Below are 22,205 nucleotides of genomic sequence, written 5' to 3'. Positions count from 1 at the left end.
ATTTTTTTTTTTTTTGCCATGGTAAGAGAATATGATTTACAAGAAAAACATTAGCCCTTTAATTTCATCAATTTTTTTTCTTTTATTCACCTGATCGCACTAATCTAATGCAAATATCTTTTGTTGTTGCCAAGCTGCTTGAACTTGTGTACAAATGGTTCAGTAATACAAAATAAGAGTCTTACGTATTTCAGTAGGATTTCCATATTAAAATAATGTAGCACTATTACAGCATAATATGCGTGAACGTTTTTGAGTTTCAACGTGTGATAAATTGTCAAAATCGCTTATTAAATGAACGAATTAATATTTTATTGATGCCCCCCCCACCCCCCTTTTTCCTAAGTTTCACTGTCATCACATTTCCGATCGCGTTTGGACGAAATCAATCCTATCGGCTTCCGTACGTGTGTAACTGTCAACACGTTCAGCATGGCGTCCTCTGTAAGGGCAGCTACACGTCTTTCCTCTTTTTATCTGTTTATGTCTTCCAGACACAATGTCAGCAGTGGGTTTAGATGGTCCTGCCGGCTCTGCTCCTCTCGAGCGGTCAGGAGCAGTCTGTATGAACACGTGCGGGAAGGTTACAGTCACAAACCTAAACTGGACATGCAGCGCGTGTGTGAGGAGCCTGACGCAGTGAAGGGGGAGCTGGAGCATCGGAAAGGAGATCTACGAGCAGCTGATGTCGGAGTCATAGTAAGACAAACATTAAATGTCATTCATTAAAACAATAATGCTACGTTATCCCCACGGCTGTTTTAGATAATGCAAGTGAATGAGTAAATGAAACATCTTAGTGATGCAATCTGTGTCTAGATCTCAGTCTGGAAGAAACTACAGGAGGTGCAGAAAGAAATCTCAGATTTGGAGACGAGGAAGAATGTGATCAGTGCCAAAGTCCGCGCTCTTGTGGTAGGTGTACGCATGGATTAATGTAGTATTTAGATGTTTTCATCTAAACGTGCATAACAATTGTAAGGGATAGCTTATGCAAAAATTAAAAAGGCTGTCATCCTTCATTTCCCAAACCTGTATGATTTTCTTTCTTCTGTTTAGCACAGTTGACGGTAGCCATAGGATTTTAATTTTTTGGGGTTAACTTACCCTATAACCTAAAATTTGTTTTTTGCGATTTAATGTGATTATTTTTAGTTCTTAAAAATCCTCTTTGCTTTATACATAATAGATTTTAAACCAACAGTTTACCAAAAAACTTATTTAGCAGTCTATATAATTAGTTCATTAAATTCTAAGTCTTTAACTTCCTATCTTGATGTTGAAATAAAGATACTGTTGATGTTATTTGTCAACTGGTTATGTGCATCATTTATTTCTGGATAAAAATTTGCTTTAGTCAGTGCACTTTTTTCTTTCTTTCAGGATGAACATGACAAATCTACTTTGGCTAGCGTAAGTGTCAGCTTTATTTGATTTCTGTACGTTTTTATGATTTATGACCTTTTAATGAATGAAAATTTACTTGAGAATTTAAAGCCCTGAATATTACTATATTTCAGTGATTTTTCTGCTTTTTGGTGTGTACTATGCATTATATGCATGCCTTTTTCTACAATACTCATTTCTTTCTATATTTCGTACTTGACAGCTAGAGGAGTACACAAGTGCTAGAGAAGAGGGTCGAGCAATCAGAGAGAAACTTGGTCAGTTGTATGTGCAAGAGGGGGAGCTGGAGAAAGAACATTACTGCCGTGCCCTAAGATTGCCCAACAGATCACATCCGAGTGTGGTACAAGACCGCTCACCTTTTCACAATACAGAAAAATATTTTCTATTCAAAAGGACATTTTACATAGTAGTAAACAGGAAAGCAGAAGTGTGCTTTTACTTAAAAGGAATGTCATTTTCATTTTTGTCTTTTAGCCCATAGGGGATGAGAGCCAGGCAAGAGTGGTTGAATTGGTTGGTGCGAAACGAGGTACATTTATTTGACATAAACCATATTCATAACCATATCTCCTTCAATTGTTGGTCAAAAATAGAATTTAGGGTTTGGTCAGTAGCAGCAGTCATGAATTGTAATGACCTTGAGGTTTGACTTTCCTGATTTCTTGCAACAGTTGACAGAAATTCTCTAGAGAGATCAGTGTTTAACACAGTATTTTAGTTATTTTATGTAAATATTTGTACCTTTATCATGGCAGTGCCTGGTAAAATGTACCACTTGTGTCTTGTGTCCACTATAGAATTTGATTTTAAACCAAAAGGCCACCTGGAAATTGGAGAGAGTCTTGACATCATAAGACAAAGGTAAGATGTTTTCTTTCTCTCATATTTTAATTTGATTTAATAATTTATATTAGTTTATCATTAGTATCTCTTTCCTCTCAGACGGCTCGCCCATGTGTCCGGGCACAGGTCATACTATCTCAGAGGTGCGGGGGCCACACTTCAGTTTGCCTTGCAAAATTATACTCTGGATTTTCTCCAGAAACGCGTTAGTATGTTTTCATCTTTTGGAATAATTTGTACCCATGAATGGAACTTACTCATGTAAACTGGGTCGATTTTTTTTCCAAGTTGATTTAATGCAAACATCACTGTTTCGATTTCTTCTTGGAGGGTGAGAACACTAATAGATAAATTGTTGTTTTAAATTCTTATAATTTTACAGGGCTTTATTCCCATGGTTGTTCCTGACATGTTGAAATCAGTGGTTTTTGTGAGTTCTCCTTTGCTCTAAAATGCATTATGTTGATTTTTATGTAGCAACATTTTTATTACATTATAGTTTATTAAGACTCTAAATGGAAAGATGCCGTATAAAAGTTTACTTAGTAACAACCTATAAAGAAACTCAATGACATTTTTGCATCTGTTGTTTAGGAGGGTTGTGGGATGCAGCCTAATGCTCATAAATCACAGGTGTACTCTCTGGACCCGTCACGCTTTCCTGACCTTAATCTTGCTGGTACTGGGGAAGTAGGAGTGGCAGGTGAGAACATCATGAACTTCTGTTACATGATCATAAGTCATATGATAATTAAAATGTAATAAACTATGTAAGTTAAAATTTCAACTCTACTATAAATTCAACTGTTATTTTATAGATTTAATGTAATTTTCAAGCTATTGCTATTAATCAAATTATTCTAAAATAAAGACCAGCAGACTCCAATATTTCAGGTGTTCAAATATTCTCACAGGGTTTTGTGGGGCATTGAAAAGCATTAAAAGTCATTAAATAGTTTTTGCGAAAATTAAGGTCTTAAATGGCATTAGAAGTCATTAAATTTCATTTCTACATGCAATTTTAGATGGTTTTGGAGAATTTTTTTACCATTTTATTTTTAAAAAAGGGCCTTCATAATGAATAACTTTTGATAATAAATAATAACTACATTTGCTTTACACCAGATAATTTTTTTCCATATTTTTTTTACTTTTACTAGTGGGTGAAGGACACTATAGTTCATTTATCTAAATTAGTATAGCAAAATTAAGTAAACTGTGAAATTACACCCAAAAATTCTTCATACAGTGAACTACCAGAACTACTACTAAAAGACTTGTTTCAAACAAATTAAAAGCCTTTGACCATTAGTGCGTGTGTTAAACATACGGACCAGACCCAAGGTTTGGCACACATGTGATTCGTGGATAAATTGTTAAGATTAAACATCATAGAGTGAAAGGTTAATATTTGCACGTTTTGTCTTGCCAATTTACATATTGAAGCAATTTTAACTCTTGTGCTGTTTTCTGTGCGATCAGCAGCTGCCTTACACACCCGAAAAGTTCACATCCAGAAAGAGAAAGACACCACGTGAACACTGAATTGATTCCTCTTTCACATAGACACAAAGTTATGTTAAAATACTTATTTTTGTATTCTAGTAAACACAGTCGGTTTTGTCTAAAAGGGCACCTGTTGTGCCCCTTTTTACAAGATGTAATATAAGTCTCAGGTGTCCCCAGAATGTGTCTGTGAAGTTTCAGCTAAAGATACCCCACAGATCATTTAGAAAGTGTCTATTTTGAGTGGAAACAGAAACATGCTGTTTTCGTGCATGTATCTTTAAATGCAAATGAGCTGCTGCTCCCCACCCACTTTTCTAGAACAGGGCTGTGCCTTTACAGCTCTTACCTCAAATACTCTTCCCCCAAAAAACAACAACAACAAAAAACATGTTTGTATATTGAGCTAAAATCATGCATTTTAAAGCAATATCAATTGAAACTTCTGATGCAGTTTTTGCACACACATATCCGAAGCACACACACAGAAAGCGGATGTTACGTGGCATGTGAGCACTAAACTTAGTTCTCTTTCATGTCTTATTGCGCTTAAACTGCCAAATACACACAAGGTTATGTTTAAGACATGTTACAAAAACACAGTTGGTTATGTCTGTGAAGGTAAACAGCTGGGAAAATTGCATGTTTATAGTAGATCTGTGTATTAAGAGACAGCAGCATAATATACAGTACCTACTGCTGTCTATCCTGTTAATGTCCCAATCAGTAAATAAAAACCGAAAATCTTCAGAAAATAACTTCTATAGCTTTAATAAGAAGACATTTCTTACTTGAATGCTTCTTTTAAATGCTTTAACATGAAGATAAACATGGCAGGATCTCAGGCTCACTCAGGGGGGTCTGTGCAAACACGGTGGTGTCAGTCAGCAGCTGTGGGCGGGGCCTAAACACTGTGATGTCACAATGCTCCGAGAATCAAAACAGCATGTCTAAATTAAAAAATGAGGAGTGCTAAACGCTGGACCATAAACTGTAAAAAAAAAAAAGAAAAAAAAAGAAAACGCTTGACATATTTAAGATCATAAATCAATATGGTGGCTAGTTATAATGTCCTTACGTTAGCTATGATTTGTGAAAGACTAAATGCCATTGTGCATAAAAATACCACAGAAAGAACATAAGGTTTTCACCTCTAAAATCAGTATGATTACAAATGTGATTTTATTCAACAGTTCAATAAACAAAAAGGTGATATTATGAGACTTGCGTTTAAGAAGCTATATTGCCTGTTTTTGCTTTATTTTGCCAACAAAAAAATTCCCAAAATCCACAGCCCTTTTTTGTGTCTCTATGCAACATGACGGCGTTTCATTCCTGAACGAATCAACCATTTACATGACTCACTTCCTTACGGTGACTAAATTTACATGGACATCAGTAATCTTATTATTTACCTTATTCTGAATAGGAAAATATAATGATTAAGGATGCCATCTGACGTCCCCTCCAGAATCTCCATGGTAGATTCTTAATCAGAGTATTGTCTTAATCATAATCAAATCTGAGTTTTGTTGTCCATGTAAACATACTGACTGACTTGCTGCCACCTGATGGCGGTTTTAATTTGACATTTAAATTAATTTTAAATATCAGTGTTCCATGTTTTATGTTTTTAAATAATAAAATATTATTTATGCATTTGTAACTTCAGGTTAAATGCATTCATATCCCTCTGTGTGGGAAATTCATCCTATGCTGCTTCTGTGTTTCCTCTGCTGAGCAAAGATGAATTTTGTTGATACTGATATAATTTGTTTGCTAACGGCCCAAATGTATTTTATTCTAATTGACCGATTTAATGTAAGAATTTGACTCAAAAGACGATGCACACTTCGTGGCCTTATAAAGGTAAAAATGCTCATAAAATGTAAAAATCAATTTAAACTTATAGGAACAGATTAATTTCTATCACTGCTGTGAACTAACCCACACACAGAAAATGAAGGATATCAAAAATGAGTTTTACACACACACATCTATCTATAATATTACTATTATTTCGATTTATACCTTAGTTTGGTTTGTGTATAGCATTTAATAAGTACTTATATGGCATTAAAAATATTAAATTAGATTTGATGATATCTGCAGAAACCCTGTCACAATCAAATCATGATCTAAATTGTGAGCAAGAACAAAATGTCCTTTATTTTACTTCCCAGGCTATTTCATGGATCATGCTGTAAATTTCAAGGATTTACCCGTCAGGTAAAAAGAAGTGCCTGTTTGACCTAAATGCCTGCCTGAATACTACATTAAGTTGTTCATTAACTGCTGCATGTATAAAATATCATTCATAAGATAAACTATTTCTCTTATATTCTAGGACAGTCTGTAGTAGCACATGCTATCGAGCAGAAACAGATACTGGCAGAGAGGCCTGGGGGCTCTATAGAGTTCATCATTTTAACAAGGTAATCAGAAAACAGAAGTGGTAGCGTGCAAAAGAAAGACCAGTGAGGTCAAGATCAATGCAAATATAGTACAATGAACATCGTGTGTTACCTTATTAGGATGTTGACTACGTTTACATCCATGCAGGTTGAAATGTTCGGTGTGACTTCGAATGAAACGGGAGAGGAAAGTGCCCAATTGTTGGAAGAATTTGTCAAGTTACAGAAGGAGATTTTCTCTTCTCTGAAACTTCATTTCAGGTTTGCAGTCTAACTAATGTTCCACCAGTAACCATCATCAATATACCACATATAGCATGTCACGGTTGCTAACTGATGGTCATTTCCTTCCATTTATTTGGTATTCTGCTCCAAATTCAATAAAATAGAAGTATAGCATTTTCTTTTTATTCAACTGGCTTGACAATTTAAGAGTTGTGGTTCTTAATCTCTGTTCATACCAAGCACAAAATAGTTTATTTTTTGCACTATGAAGATTTGAAGATATGCTAATAACTATTTATCTCATAGAGTCTTGGATATGCCCACTCAAGAATTAGGGCCTCCTGCCTTTCGAAAATATGATATTGAGGCATGGATGCCAGGACGTGGCGGCTTCGGAGAGGTTGGAATGATACTTTAAAACAAAAAGTAAAGAGTCGCTGTATTTGAAATTTATATTTACGAGTAATAACAAAAATAATAATAATGTAAAACATAAAAAGAGTATGCTTTTGGTAAATATCAGCTTCCTTTGTTAGATTTCCAGTGCCTCAAACTGCACAGACTACCAGAGCCGGCGCCTTAACATTCTCTATGAGGGAGATGATGGAAACCTTAAGTATGCACATACGGTAAGAAACTATTTATAATACTTTATATCGTGCTGTTAAAAAGGAAATGTAATTAAATTTTTCCTTCCCATATTTTAGGTTAATGCTACGGCTTGTGCTGTTCCACGCACTGTCATTGCGATTTTAGAGACACACCAAACCAAGGTAGAATTTAAAACTTTTAAACTTGTTTATTTTTAAACAGACATTATTTTTATTTTGTTGTTTATTTTGTGTTTTATTATTGTCGTCCATCAGGAAGGGACAGTTCTGGTTCCTGAAGTCTTGCGGCACTACCTCGGCTTGGAAGTGATAGAAAAACCTAAATACACTCCTGTTAAATATATAGGACCAAACCAACCCAAGCGTCATACAACAAAATAACTCCTTAATAGTATATCGGACTTCAGTGAAGTACAGTGAATGCAATGCATATAGGTCTTTTGACCAAGGGCGCATCAGGTAATCACAAGAAAGACTACGGGTGCTCCAGAGAGGGAACAAATGGCCAAAAACAAAAAGTGGATCCCATTGCAAAAACAAAAAATCCACATCCATGCACTCACATAGCAAGCAAAGCAAAAAGCCTTTAATTTTAAGACAGGGCTACATATTAAAAAACACAAACGTGTATCAGCCCAAGCACGCTTTCATCAGGCATTTAATCAACACCCTGATGAAGGCCTGCTTGGGCTGATACGCATTGTTTAAAAAAATATATAATTATTTGTCGGTGTCACATAATTAAAGGCTTTTTACTTTGCTTGGTGTGTGAGTGTCTGGATGTGGATTAAAGCATTGGATGCCAGGACGTGACGGCTTTGGAGAGGTTGGAATGATAAAAGTAAAGAGTTTCTGTGATTATTATTCATGAGTAAAAAAATTAAAAAATAATCTAAAACAAAAAGAGTCTGCTTTTGAGTCCTTTTGGTAAATATGGGATCTACTTTTTGTGAATATTATCTCAAACATTTATGTGGCTTATACAAATTTTCAATAAAAAGTGAAAGAGAAGTGACATGTCTAAGTATGGTGACCCATACTCTGAATTTGCGCTCTGTATTTAACCCATCTAAACTCACAAAACAATCCGGAGCAGTGGACAGCCATATTGCTTAGTATGAAGGCAAATACTTAAGGGTTCATTTATTTGCTCGATCTACTTTAAGTGTGCAGTGCCGTTTTCAAACCTGTCAACAGTGTGACATTTAGGATAGCTAGGGAAGTTACAATTCCTCTTTACTTCTTAAAGCAGCACTAGTTCTTGTGGTATTTTGATTTGGGCAAGACAGAAGAGAGAACTTCAGATCATTCTTTTTCAGACTACAAACGCATGGAAATGTAGTGAAAATGACTGATGAAATGAGGTTAACAGAAGGAGAAAATATTTACAGTGGTATTCATATCATGCAGTTAGTCTCTTGCCACCATTGAGAAGATCGCATTCTGGTAAACTTTCCATTGCTATCAATCATATCATGGGAGCCAGTTTAGCAGAAGAATTTACCTTTGACAGCCCAACTGGGTTTTTTTGAGAATAAGTCTACGATTATGACTGTGTGCACAAAGTGTGTACAGTAGTAATTATGTCCTCCTTTGTAGTCTATAGAAGTAAAGCCAAGTGACATTTTTTAAGTAAATAGCTTAGGTTGTGACAGAAAACGGGGTCTTTTCCTTCTGTTAAAAAAATAAAATAATAATCATTCGCTTGAAAACGTACAAGAATAGTATGAAGCACTGTCAAGAGCATGCCAAACCAACAGGTGGTGATATAATGTCATTCGGAAACCCATGTTGGCCCATCAGAAGCCTGAAAAAGTTTCCAGTAGGTGGAGATGGCATGCTCTGATATCACAAACCAAAATCTGTTTTCACTGTAGTTTACTTGAAATTATGATTATAATGAAAGAGTTCATTTAAAGCGTTGTATAGATATATTTATCATGTCTGTGAAGTCAATATTGCCTATATGGCCAGAGATTTTGGAAAAAGTCAACTTTTAAAACTGTGGTGTTAAATGCGATGCGGTTGAAAATTGTTAAATTGCATTATGAACGAGTTTTTGTTTTTCGACTTGAATTATTTATTTTTAAAGTAGTATTCAAAGCACTTTATAGATATTTTTATAATGTCTATGAGACAAGTATTCACTGAGTTTCTGTCAATTTTTGTGAATATATATATATATATATATATATATATATATATATATATATATATATATATATTATATATATATATATATATATTGTTTGCTGTCAAAAACAGATGACAACACTCATATAAACATCAGTATTTTCCATTTTCATCAAACATTCTGGCGTTTATCTTGGAAATCAGAAAGAAGAGGTCAGCTTGCCCTTAGGTCTGCATGCAAAACCACTCCTCAACCCACAAACAAACAAACACTGTGGCAATCTCTTTATTTCCCTGTGCCTTTCAGACAGTAATGAGAATTATCCATGTGTCTCTCTCCTTAAAGCTGTGGTCTCAAATCATTCATTAAGGCAAACACCTCTCCCCCCTTCATTTTCATCCTTTCTTTCCATCGCTTGCCAATGTTGCTCCTTTAGGAGGGTTGACTCTTATAGTTTAAGTGGTCTGTTGCTTTCTTCATTCCTCAGGGTTAAGGCTACAGCGACGTTGGAACTCCTGCCCATACTCATGAACCCACTTATTTGCAACTAGAAAAGAAAAGACTTGAAAGGCTTCAAAAGTCTTGGAATAAAGCATATTAATGGATCTGTAACATCTTTAATGGTTTGTTTTAGGCTTAACAATACAAAGTAAATAAGAGTGAGAGTGAGAGTGAAGTGACATTCAGCCAAGTATGGTGACCCATACTCAGAATTTGTGCTCTGCATTTAACCCATCCGAAATGCACACACACAGAGCAGTGAACACACACACACACACTGTGAGCACACACCCGGAGCAGTGGGCAGCCATTTATGCTGCGGCGCCCGGGGAGCAGTTGGGGGTTCGATGCCTTGCTCAAGGGCACCTAAGTCGTGGTATTGAAGGTGGAGAGAGAACTGTACATGCACTCCCCCCACCCACAATTCCGTCCGGCCCGAGACTAGAACCCACAACCCTTCGATTGGGAGTCCAACCCTCTAACCATTAGGCCACGACTTCCCCTAAAGCTATTCGCTTTAGGGGAAGCAAAACTTAAATTTTGTCCTAAAAAAGCTATATCAATTTGCAGTTCGGTGAAGGTCCACATTTTTCTTTTGCTTTTTTTCATTTGCTTGAGCATTCCTGTATCTCAATTAGTAGAGATTGGTAGACACTGTCAACATCAAAATAATCTGTTTGATTAGGGAATTTTTGTCAGATCAACTTATCAAATTTATATCATGAATGCAATGCGAATAGCTTTGGATAAAACAAGACATCATATGAATCCACAATCATACCCCATTTATCGCCAACGATCACAGGGCAGCCAGCATGAAGAGTGTCAACATTTCCTTGACCATTTCTGTGAAGATTCCACCAGAAGAGAGCACCATTCTGGAAAGCAAACACATAAAAAAGAAAATGACAAATACATTTATTTTAACCCATCAGTTGATACTGTAAATCCTATGACAGAAGAGAAATCCCATAGTAGTTTTTTATTTTTTATGTTTATGTAGTCTTAAAGCTTATTTGACTGTGTATGTAATAGCCAAAAATCTGAATCCTGAACTTCTATTCATTCACATTCCCTTTTATCCTCTATAAGAAGCTGGGATACATCTGGGATCTGTCAGGGTCCTCGAACACTTAATTTATTGAAACAACACCACCTCCCGACCCTAAAGCTTTTGGTGTAACATGATATCCAATGAAATGCCTGACCTAAAAACAAAAGCGAACTGTTATCATTTAGCATTGCATGGCATAGCATTCTGAAAGCTGTGCAGAGTAAAGTCTGGTTGTATTCTGTCTGGCTTCATACCTCCACTACAGGAACACTGAAGTTAGCGTAAATAAAGGCTGTGAATCCTCCTGCTTCCACAGAGCTCAGCTAAAGAGGAAAAAAAAACAAGTTAAGTTGCTGAATGCTTCTAAAACTCACTTACTTTCTCAGTCCAAACTATTTTGACAAAATATTGTGTTTTAAAGGGGGGGTGAAATGCTCTTTTTCACTCAATCTCCTGTTAATCTTGAGTACCTATAGAGTAGTAGTCCATCCTTCATATCTCCAAAAAGTCTTTAGTTTTATTATATTTATAAGAGAAAAATAGTCTGTGCCGATTTTTTCCGGAAAAACACGACCGGCTGGAGGCGTGACGTGTGGGCGGAGCTAAAGAATCACGAGCGCCAGTAGGCTTTTGCGTTGAGAGCATTTGGAAGCTGTGACATTATCGTGAGGAAAAAAAAAATCATCCAAAACAAACCATGGCTAACAGTCAGATTCAGCGTATATTTATGATCCAGAATCAGATCCAGAGGCTGAAACTGAACGAGAGCAGCCGCAGCAATGACTACAGCAGGACGTCTCTATGTGTTATGTATTGAAACTGTATATATTTGCTTAGCGGTTTTGGAAAATGACTAAGTTCCACTTTATGTCGTCTTTTTTTTTTTTTAAAGGTGTACAAGGTTTACTTGATGTGCTTACGCGCCGATGGCTAAGTTAACAACACAGAGATATTTGAAGCAGTTTTACTCACCGCCTGCAGTTCCAACACACGATCGTGACCCTTTTTCGTTGGGATTGCATCATCCTTGAGAAATAAACGACACGCAAATCTGGCGTCAAACTGGGCCTTGTTTGTAAAACAAGCATCTTCGAAATGCAGGGAACAAACAAAAACACTTGCACAACTCCGTTGATGCTCTGTAAAAATAAACTCCGTCCACTGGTCCCTTGATGTTTTTTTTTTGGTAATCTGTGCAGGGTTGTCTTGCCCTCACAACCAAAAACACGCTCCTTTTGTGACATTTCGCGATGCTCTCATCAGTGAATGTCTGTTGTGCTCTCAGTGCTCTGCTATACGGGAGCACGCGCCCTTCCGGCAGAAGTGCCTTAGGACCCATATAAGGAAATTCTGCTCCAACTAATGTCACACAGAGCCATACTCGACAAAAATTTTTCTGAAACTTGTGACAAACCGGAAGGAGTATTTTTGGAACAGAAATACTCATTCAAACGTACAAATTAATTTTTGAAACTTTGTCCATGTTTAGCATGGGACTCCAACTCTTTAACAGTGTAAAAAACTCAGTATGCATGAAATAGCATTTCACCCCCCCTTTTATTAAATTAAAGCATTTAGCAGATGCTCCAAAGCGACTTACAGTGCTTTCAGGCTATCAATTTTTACCTATCATGTGTTCCCGGGGAATCGAACCCCCATCCTTGCGCTTAATAAAAGCAAAGCTCTACCAATTGAGCTACAGGAATACAGTTAAAAGGGGGGTGAAATACTCGTTTTCACTCAATATCCTGTTAATCTTGAGTACCTATAGAGTAGTACTGCATCCTTCATAACTCCAAAAAGTCTTTAGTTTTATTATATTCATAAGAGAAAGATAGTCTGTACCGATTTTTCCCAGAAAAACACGAGCGCCTAGGCGTGACGTGTGGGCGGAGCTAAAGAATCACGAGCGCCGTTGAGCGCGTCTGGAAGCTGTGACACAGATCCAGAGGCTGAAATTTAACAAGAGCAGCATCGGCAAAGGCGTCTCTATGTGGTATGTACTGAAACTGTATATATTTGCTTAGCGGTTTTGGAAAATGACTAAGTTCCACTTTATGTCGTCTTTTTTTTTTTTTTTTTTTTTAAGCTGTACATGTGGAAAGTGCAGTTTGATGACAACATCGCATGTTGTTTACTTGATGTGCTTACGCGCTGATAGCTAAGTTAACAACACAGAGATATTTGAAGCAGTTTTACTTTGGTCCCTTAATGCTGTTTCTCTTTTGGTAATCTGTGCAGGGAAACTTGTGACAAACCGGAAGGGGTTCTTTTGGTACAAAAATACTCCTTCAAACGTATAACTTCATTTTTGAAACTTTGTCCATGTTTAGCATGGGAATCCAACTCTTTAACAGTGTAAAAAAACTCAGTATGCATGAAATAGCATTTCACCCCCCCTTTAAGAAAATAATTCAGAAAGTAAAGCAGTCAAGAGCTGGACTATTTTTTACTTACATATATCATGAATGTAGCCACTCGATTCCCAGTTTTTAGTCTGTACAATGGACTTGAGTCAGACTGCCATTAAAAAATAAAATAAAAATTCCACAGTGGGTATGCATCATGACATATAATGTACATGCAATATAAATGATCAATAAGAAATTTCTGCATTGAAAAGCACTTTAGTATTTCTGAATTTTTGGAAATGTTTTCCCGTAGATGTGTATGAATGAAAAGATTAAAATAAAAGAGAGTAAAAGAGTAAAATAAAATTCTTGTTACTCACTGTGGCATGGTCGAAATGAGGCTCATAGTGTCCTCCAATGCCATAATTTACAACTTGGAGATATTCAGCATAAGGAGGCTGCACATTCAACCCAGTGACCATACTGATGCGCCTGTCCATTTTGCCCACAACTCCATGGGCTGACTCTTTAAGCCATGCACTGAAAGATGAATGACAAATATTTTAATGTGAAACCCAGGTTACACACTAAGGAAGTACAAAACAAAAGAAAAAATTTATATTAACTGGATATAATATTACTAGTAGTATTTACCATTGAGATATGTCAGTTTTGAATGTTTAGCAGTAGGCTACACTAGTATATGAGCTTATTTAACTTTCATGGGGTCTTAAAAAAATGACTTGTACCTTTTGCTGATGCGATATTCTGCAGTGGCCTGATTTACTCCAGATGCCACAACTGACCTTCTGAGCTGAAGGACAGCATAAAATATATAAATATAAATCACTGTGAAGATCAAAAGTACACATTTGAAGAGAGATAAAGAGCAAGACAAATAGATGAGATCATAGCAAAATAATATTTTGCCATTTCTGTTATGTGAGAATTCCAAAAGGAAAAAAAAATTACCAAACTGCTGGCAGGGAGTTTTAATCCAGCAAAAAAAAAAAAAGGACAGAAACACTGATTTAAAGCTCAATCTGCTCCCACCAAAAGAAGAAAAAAACTGGGTGGAATAACTGAGCTGTGAGCACAGTTGATTCTGACTGCATGACTTATTAATGTAATGTGATCGTAATTTTTTTCTCCAGCTCAGTTTAATGCAGGCTCATGTTGTATGATTAATTATTCCTGGAAGAGGAGGAAAAACTAGCACACAAAATTTTGTATCTCTCTTGAGAAACTGTCTTTATACAGACACTTTGAAGAGTTGAGCTGGCCATTAACTGGCATACATACTTTGTTTAAGCAGTAAGAGTAAAAGTGGGTGAAAAAATGTAGTGTTCAAAAGAGGACAATGGGAAATGGTAGCACGATAAACTCACCTGGCAACAAGTGAGAGCTTTAGTCTTTGCCAAACATTTTCCCTCAATTCAAAAATTAATAACATCCCAGTTATGGTCAAAATTCCCTCACTCTTTCTTGTAATTTATATCAAAGCAAGCATACTGCACCATCAGTGATTCCTTGTTTAATTTTCAATAAATTACTTCCACATCTTGGCAAAATACTCATTGCATATCCAATTCTGTATGTTTTCACAGAAAGGAACTCACCCCTGGAACAGCATATTCTCTGATGCTTTTAGCTTCAGCTCGGGTGACAAAGCTATGGAAGAGCACAACATAAGGCTGCAGGCTGATTAGCTCTCGTTTGATTGGTTGCAGAAGTAGACCAGGGTTGCCATTGGTGAAATAGTCACAGAACAACCTAGGGTTCTCAAAATGTTTTGGCTGCAAAAAGAAAGTGCGTTACTATGATTATTATTATCATTATTATACAGACAAGTATTAAGTATACACCACTGGTTGAGCAAACATTGTCTGACGTGCCTTAATAGCCAATTTTATTTTACTAAAATTCCATTTGGTGCCACTAGTCGTGCAGAAATTACACACTTAAAGCAGGATAAACAGTGACCAGCACATTGTTTGAATCACGAGCTGCGGAGCATAGTGTGGAATGATACCTGAGAACCTTTTGTTTGACACAGCTTCTCATAGACATTCCTGGTTCTCAGATAGGTGGAGTCGGGCCTTCTCAAATCCAAGCTTTGGTTAGTAGCAGGCGGACTTTCATCCAGGAGCTTCTCATACTTCTCCACATTGAAATGTACCCTACTGTTCATAGGATCTAGAAAACAAGATTGCATTGAGTAACTGCAATATGATAGAGATAGAGAACTTTACATATAGATTGTATTTAAAGTAATCTTAATTTATTAAATATAATCAGTTTGGCCAACTATTTATTTAATTTCTTTCCTCATCGTCTCACATATTGCTGTTGGCTGACAGTAGACTGCAGAGGTTTACCATGAAGCAATAGTTCCTGGGAGAGACTGAGGGCGTAAGATATGTTTCCAGTCTAAAAAACATTGAAAATAGTTAACAAGTGTAAAATCTTCACGAGATTGCAAAATGCATCCATAAAAACGAGAATCTTTGGCCCCCGTTTATACCTAGTATTAAAATCCATTGAGTGATCCAATCACAAGTTGTCAGCCAAGACACATTGCTGTTAACATCTGCTTGTAAAATGCATCTCCTGTGACCACCGATTTTGAGAGGAGTTTCTGGTTTTGTGAATACATACACTGCTCAGTATCTACACTGTTCTCATTAGTTTTTAATTTAATATTTTCCATTTTAATTTTAGTCAAAGTAATTTCTTTAAAATGGTTTAAGGTAATTTTGTTGTTTCTTTTTGTCATTATTATTATATTGTAAGGCGTCAAACACCTGAGGTTTGTAGGCACCTTTTGTATCTGTTGGCATTAATCTTCTTTCTCTGTTTCTTCCACTCTTGAGTCTATGAAAGCCCGCAGAACCATTATCCTGAAAATTGTCCCAAGATTAACCATAGCTAACTCATCAAACTTTCTAGTGCAACCACTTGTCCAAATTTTAACTCATGTTTATGCTAATAACTTTTGAACCGTAAGAAGGAAAATAATTTTTTTCGTCTTGGCTCATGCCAAGTTGAATGGACACCAAAACTGAATTAAATTAAATTACAAATAAAAAAATCGTGAGCTTTCGTTTTTTCGCTATTTGTAATTGTTTGTAAAACCTACTTTGGGTCAGATCATCTTCAGACCATGCTGACAAAAAGTTATGGAATTCAAGTTGATTCGTCCAACCGTTCTCGAATAACACATGAACAAATTATACGAAAAGCACACAACAATGGATTTGAGGCTATATCTCTGCAAAGGTTTGGCGTATTGAGACCTAACTTGGTGTGTGTTATAACAAGACCTCACATGACCTTAGACTACATGCAGTGTTTTGGCGCTGTGCTACCTAGTGGTCAGGAGATATGGAAAAAGCATATTTTTAGCTAATACACGTATGAATGGATTTAGATGTTTTTGGTGTAGCATGCTGAATTGAACGATGCCCGATTTTCCCATGTAAGGCATTTTGGGGATTTGCCATTTTGAATTTTATTGTAAAATGCTTTATTTTACAAATGCATAGATGTATCATTATGAAACTTGGTCCTGAAAGACCCTAAAACGTTTCGAGACAGATGTATGGCACACTCTTAGGACACATAAAAAAAATTGGTGGAATTGTGCCTCTTGGTGGTGCTATAATTGAACAAAACATGGAATCGCCATTGACTACAATAGAGTATTATGATATAAAATGTTATATTTTAAGAATGCATTGGTGTACCATTTGCGAAACTTTGTATGTGCCATAGAGACAATGACCATAAAGTACTCAAAAAGTTGAGACATTGCCACCTTGTGGTGAAAGGTTATAATGACATTTCAAATAAATTAATAGATTCCTTGGGTCATGCTGAGAACAATGATACAATGTTTCCATAACCAAACTTCCTGTCCTGCATTTTGATTTTCTTTATAGACCTACTTTTTCAAACTCCTCCTAGACCGTTTGTCAGATTTTCACCAAAATAGAATCATATCATCTTCAGACAATGCTGACAAAAAGTTATGGATTTTGTGTAGATAGAAAAAAACATTTTCGTATACCACATCAACGAATTTGAGGCATTATGCTAAAATGTCACTTGAGGCTCTATCTCTGTAATGCTTTGGCGTATTGGCACCAAACTTTGTGTGTGCCATTGTCAACTCACACAGAACACACCACATCGATTTGATCACAGCGCCACCTATTGGTCAAACGTGAAGAGCCAATAAATCATAGTACTGGAGGTTGTATTTTTGATTTTTCAGCCGTTTTGACTAAAATTATCCTAAAATGAATTCAATTACTTATTTCTGATGTTGGTCTGATGCTAGCTTCTTTAGTGCTTGGCCCCGTAATTGCTGCTTTCAGTTAAATTTGTTATTATTATTCTTATCTGTCTATATAGTTTAGTACATCACACAATTAAAATAAGAAATGTTGTTTTGGTAACAAACTTACCTTACTTTTTAACTTACTTTTTTTATATTTTATGTAGTGCTGGACACAATTAAACAAATTTTAACCAAGATTAGTCGCATGTTTTTTCTGTGATTAATCGCATTATATTGCACAAAATTCAATAATGAAATTAATTTTTATTCTTAAAATTTCTACCACTTTATAAGCACCGCCTGTTACCCATGGTTTGTCTTTATGTGTATTCAGAGCCAATGAGCAATGGACTTTCAAAGTAATAATAGTTATATTAAAAACTGTTCATGCGCGATAAAACATTTTTTGGTCTGTATAAATTTATTAATTTGTTAACAAGATAATAATTTGTTAACTTGCCCAGCCCTAAATTTATCTAATTTCAGTTAACATTAATATAACTAAGTTTTTGTATTAGTTAAACTAAAATAATCCTGTCAACCAACTAACTAGGCCGTTTTTCATTGTCAACTGGAACACATCAATATGGTACATTTCTGAATACCTCCAAATGTGATTTGATAAACTGTTCAGGACCCTGTTCAAACTGGATTGGATCACCAAAGATGGATCTTAATACTTGGTTTGATCATATTTATTGTATAATAGGTACCATACCTTAAAATGAGAGAAAGCTAAATGGTCAAGGGCATCTTCAAGTGTGCCTTCATCTTCTGGACTCCATTCTCTTCCTCGAAAGAGATGAACTGCCTCCTCAAACCACTGCACAGAATGGTAGTAATCTTCCAAATCATAGGCCACCTACAAGCATAAAGCTTCCACAGATGTAGCATTACACAATTATGGCATGGAAATGGAAAAAAGCGATAAAAGGATAATGACATCCCACATATCTGGATTTAGAGTCCTTCTTAAAGGGGTCATATGATGCTAATTTAAAGATCATTATTTGTTGTCACAGAATATGCTGACATGATTTAATGTTAAAAAAACACATTATTTTTCAAATTTTGCATTTTATTGTAGTTTCACTATGCCCCGCCTCTCTTAGTATCATTTTCCACAAAGCCCCTCCTTCCGACAAGTACAGTCTGCTCTGATTGGCCAGATTACCCAGTGCATAGTGATTGGCCAAACACCACAAGCACACGTCAGAAATGTTACACCCCTTTCCATAATTGCGAGCTTCAGCTTTAGTAAATCATGTCCTTAGTTTTACCATCAGTTCAAGCCCGAAAATGGAACAGAATCAAGTGACAGACACAGTGATGAAGCTCGTATGTAACTGCAGTACAAAATAAAATAAATTATTTTGTGGGAGACTTTGAGCTTTGTAACTCTGCAGATCTTACACATGCACAAATAGCTATAAAACATACCAAGGAAAAGGTAAAATAGAAATAGCATCATATGACCCCTTTAAACAGTTCAGTCAAAAACCATTTAGTCACTGATTATTCAGTGTGTTACTTTATGAATGTTAAAAGAGTTTCCAACCGTTGGCAACACAGCATATTTTACTTGGTAGCTGTTCAGATGGTGGTGAAGAAACAGACAGTGCTTATTACAAGATGGCAACAAAACAGGACTTTTCTTTATGCATGAAGGAATAAAAGTATAAATCATTTGGTATGTTATTCACCACAAAAGAGGCATCATTACTAAACAAACTCGAGTAGTATGGAATGTACATCAAGAAGTAATATTATGCTCAAGTGCCGGGAACACATTCTGAACACATTTTTCCAGAGGTTTTCCCGGTGATTCATAACACATTCCAAACTCTGAGAGCATGGGCAGGAGTGTTTCTTGACCCCTCTTAGTGTTACGCTTGTGACAAATAAGAAATGATTAGTCTTCATGCCATGCTATGCTTTGCAGACTGGAAATAAATCAGTATGTCCCACCTTTCCAACAAGGAAGCAGTCGTCCCCAGATAGTGTATCAGACACAGGAGGTTTGTAAATGTCAAACGCATTTCCATCTGTGATTCGCTGGAAGTGACCTCGCACAAGCCCCTCCACGCGTAGATGATACACATCCTGAAGTCTCATCAGCCCCTGTGCTGCTCCCTGAAGGTCCTCCAGCGTGGGTAAGCTGCCTTCCATCCTCCTGTAGCCCTCCCTAAGGGCTTCAACAAAACAGTAAATGGGGGTTGTGAAGGGGGAGAATTAAGTGAGACAAGCAAGCCAAAAGTTCAGTGAAAAAAAAACCTATGAAGCTCCAGTTACATTTATGAAGCTGTGGATCATGGCTTTTCTTAAATGCATATATGTGTGAAGGTCAGCAAACTACCGTTAATATTTTCTTCTGCTTCATTGCTATTGACAACATTCATCCATTCAGACGTGAGTCTTTTGACCAGTTTGAATGCAACAATTGGATTAGCTATGGTAGCTGATGGCTCATTGTATATCCCACTGTGCAGCGATGTGACCCTTGAGAAGAACCTGAAAAAGATATGTTATTAATATTTATTTATGAAAAAAGTTTTACAATAAAAACAAAATAACAAATAAGTAACAACAAAATCTTTCTGTTGTCACCTTCAGTGTTGGCATAAATGTCAAGTTAACAAAACAACATGATACAGAAATGCCCTTTACAATTTTGTCTTTTACATTTTTATGTTTACATCTGAAAAGTATATGGCATGTATAACAGATATTATGCAGTAATGTATTTCTTATTTGATTCGACAAGAAACTGATCTGAAAGCATATTATTTTATTTTCACTGTAACAATACATTTAGCAATTGTGACGTGTTTACTGTTATCATGATTTTTATTTTTATTTATTATTATTATTATTTTTTTTTTTTTTGATGGGTCGGTCGCTTTGTTGAGAAAAGTTTGTCTTAGTTATTAAAATATACTGTCGTACATTTTATATAAACTGTCGAAAAGTGTCGTATATTCAAATGAACATTTAATAAACATATATTTCTCACAGAGTAATGATTAAACATTATGTGCCAATTTATTAATTTAGTCAACACTTTTATGCATTTATATAAATAATATAATTACGTTCTCTTACCTTTTAATATCGTCAAGTCTTTGTATTTCTTGTTCTAAATAAATTCTTAAATAGTCCACGAGTTGTCTCTCTGCGAAAACTGCTTGCTTCACGCTCATCACTGAAGTGAACATCTCACCGAGCGATTTGTCAGATATATTAACTACGTATAAAAATATGAAGAGACTAAAGTATGAAGACATCTTATAAGGAAGATTTTTAAGAGGTCTTACATATTAATGAATTGAACAGAATGAGTTATTCCACAGCTTTTATTTCGTCTTCAAGTTCTCACGCAGGATATGAGAGAACTTGCACAGCTCATGATGAGCCATGCGCGGCGCGCGCGCGAGGGTGGGGGTGGCTGGGATATGGGGTGGGGTTGTGGTTTTAGTAATACCATAAGTATAATAATACAGAATAAAGAAATCGTTGATCTCATTGCTTCTAAACAGTCCTGTGTTCTAAGTATATCGTAGAAGCTTTCAAAAATAATATTATTATAGACAAAATAATATCATGGCATCACAAACAAACGTTTATAAAGAACTTTTAAATGATTAATCTTACTGAAATTAAACAGAAAACCGTTTACAACGTAAACAAAACGAGTCACAAACGAGTCAATGTTCTGGTCTGGGATATTTGCTACACATTTCACTTGTTCATGTCCTCTAAGGCTTTTCCCTCTATGTTAATATCTTTTTAAATGCAACATTTCACAATTGCACACTGCTGTAAAGCATGGGTAATGAGGCCCTGCATCAATGCTTTTGATGGTCTAAGTTCCAGGTGGCAAAGTTATACTGTGTGAATTACCAACCCAGTATAAAGATCTTCCTCAAAAACTGAATGTGAAGTTAAATGAACAACCAGTAGTATTCCTGCTGCTTTCTTGCCACTGTATCCCATTGCACTAATGTTATGGAACAGCTGGAACATTTTATAAGAGAGTCATTGTGCAGTGAAGGATTAATACTGCTGTATTGACTGCCTGTGGTCAAAAGAACTGCTTTGAATAAGCAAACCTCAGAAATGTAGCTCCCACAATATACTGTATCTGCAATAAAATATAAACTTATAAGGATCACAAGAATGGAAACTGCAATTATACACTCTACTTAACTTGTCGGCAAAATCATGTTCAGACACAGTAAATCAGAGAACTATAGATGATAACAATTTACTATGTGTTCTGCCTCTTTTAGTTAAATAATTTTTATCATATAGCCTATTTATATACCTTATATCGTTTATAATCTGCAGTCTATGTTAACTTTTTTATAGACTAGTACAGAAACTGTTTAACTACAATGTAACATGTCTAACCATTTTCAGTCATAAGATGGAGCCATTTAGCTGTGCTTTCTTGCATTCATGTAAAAAGACTGCTAGGCCTGTATTTGATATAGAAAATAAATGCATGGTGTCAAACTGTGGTAACTGAACTTTACAAACATATTACAAATTCAGTTTATTTTCAAATTCAGTTTATTTGCATTTTTTTTTTAATATGCAACAAATTTAGAACTATCTATCTGTCTAGTTTCAAACTATGAATCTGAGTTTGAATTATCCAGTTGCTATCAGTGCGCTTGATTTTGAACTATCTGTCTGTCCTAATGAGTCTGACTGTGAATTGTCTGTCAGCTTAGTGTGATTCAATGAAATGTCTTCCAGTCCAGTGATAATCAATGAGCTTGAGTTTGATTTATCTTCCTGTCGAATTTCTG

General features: G+C 35.9%; 2 protein-coding genes across 3 annotated transcripts; one reads left to right on the top strand and one right to left on the bottom strand.

The window, feature by feature from the left end:
• The first annotated feature begins 368 nt into the window (after positions 1–368).
• sars2 (seryl-tRNA synthetase 2, mitochondrial) lies at positions 369–8,020 on the top strand. 2 transcript variants are annotated; one of them, XM_052617138.1, is made up of 16 exons: positions 372–699; positions 820–915; positions 1,384–1,413; positions 1,610–1,750; positions 1,885–1,939; positions 2,208–2,271; positions 2,353–2,458; positions 2,636–2,683; positions 2,848–2,956; positions 5,943–5,988; positions 6,107–6,194; positions 6,322–6,434; positions 6,705–6,798; positions 6,935–7,027; positions 7,106–7,171; positions 7,265–8,020. In XM_052617138.1, the coding sequence occupies exons 1-16, from the start codon at positions 433–435 to the stop codon at positions 7,388–7,390; spliced, it is 1,542 nt and encodes a 513-aa protein (XP_052473098.1). In that variant the 5' UTR covers positions 372–432; the 3' UTR covers positions 7,391–8,020. The 2 variants fall into 2 exon arrangements, 1 of the variants encoding a protein (XP_052473098.1); XR_008187370.1 differs by lacking the exon at positions 7,265–8,020 and having other exon boundaries at positions 369–699; positions 6,705–6,824; positions 7,106–7,153.
• A 1,264-nt stretch (positions 8,021–9,284) lies between these two features.
• Positions 9,285–20,759, bottom strand: LOC128029377 (prolyl 4-hydroxylase subunit alpha-3-like). Its single transcript, XM_052617136.1, has 13 exons — positions 20,494–20,759; positions 19,748–19,902; positions 19,360–19,583; positions 18,110–18,253; positions 15,428–15,479; positions 15,082–15,245; positions 14,669–14,845; positions 13,799–13,863; positions 13,430–13,589; positions 13,156–13,218; positions 10,953–11,021; positions 10,426–10,522; positions 9,285–9,690 (listed from the first exon to the last, which is right to left on the bottom strand). The coding sequence occupies exons 1-13, from the start codon at positions 20,673–20,675 to the stop codon at positions 9,620–9,622; spliced, it is 1,623 nt and encodes a 540-aa protein (XP_052473096.1). The 5' UTR covers positions 20,676–20,759; the 3' UTR covers positions 9,285–9,619.
• Between the last annotated feature and the right edge of the window lie 1,446 nt (positions 20,760–22,205).

The sequence above is a fragment of the Carassius gibelio genome, chromosome A15 (assembly GCF_023724105.1).
Source record: "Carassius gibelio isolate Cgi1373 ecotype wild population from Czech Republic chromosome A15, carGib1.2-hapl.c, whole genome shotgun sequence".
In the NCBI taxonomy this organism is placed as follows: Eukaryota; Metazoa; Chordata; class Actinopteri; order Cypriniformes; family Cyprinidae; genus Carassius; species Carassius gibelio.
Note: the sequence above shows the minus strand (reverse complement) of the source record. Positions and strands in the feature narration are given on the sequence as shown.

Coding starts and splice junctions, on each gene's coding strand:
- sars2 (XM_052617138.1), top strand. CDS start 433: ATGGCGTCCTCTGTAAGGGCAGCTACACGTCTTTCCTCTTTTTATCTG. Junction 1,414..1,609: donor ACAAATCTACTTTGGCTAGC/GTAAGTGTCAGC, acceptor CGTACTTGACAG/CTAGAGGAGTACACAAGTGC. Junction 6,435..6,704: donor TCTCTGAAACTTCATTTCAG/GTTTGCAGTCTA, acceptor TTTATCTCATAG/AGTCTTGGATATGCCCACTC.
- LOC128029377 (XM_052617136.1), bottom strand. CDS start 20,675: ATGTCTTCATACTTTAGTCTCTTCATATTTTTATACGTAGTTAATATA. Junction 15,246..15,427: donor CCAGGAACTATTGCTTCATG/GTAAACCTCTGC, acceptor CTTGTTTTCTAG/ATCCTATGAACAGTAGGGTA. Junction 9,691..10,425: donor GATCGTTGGCGATAAATGGG/GTATGATTGTGG, acceptor TTTCTTTTCTAG/TTGCAAATAAGTGGGTTCAT.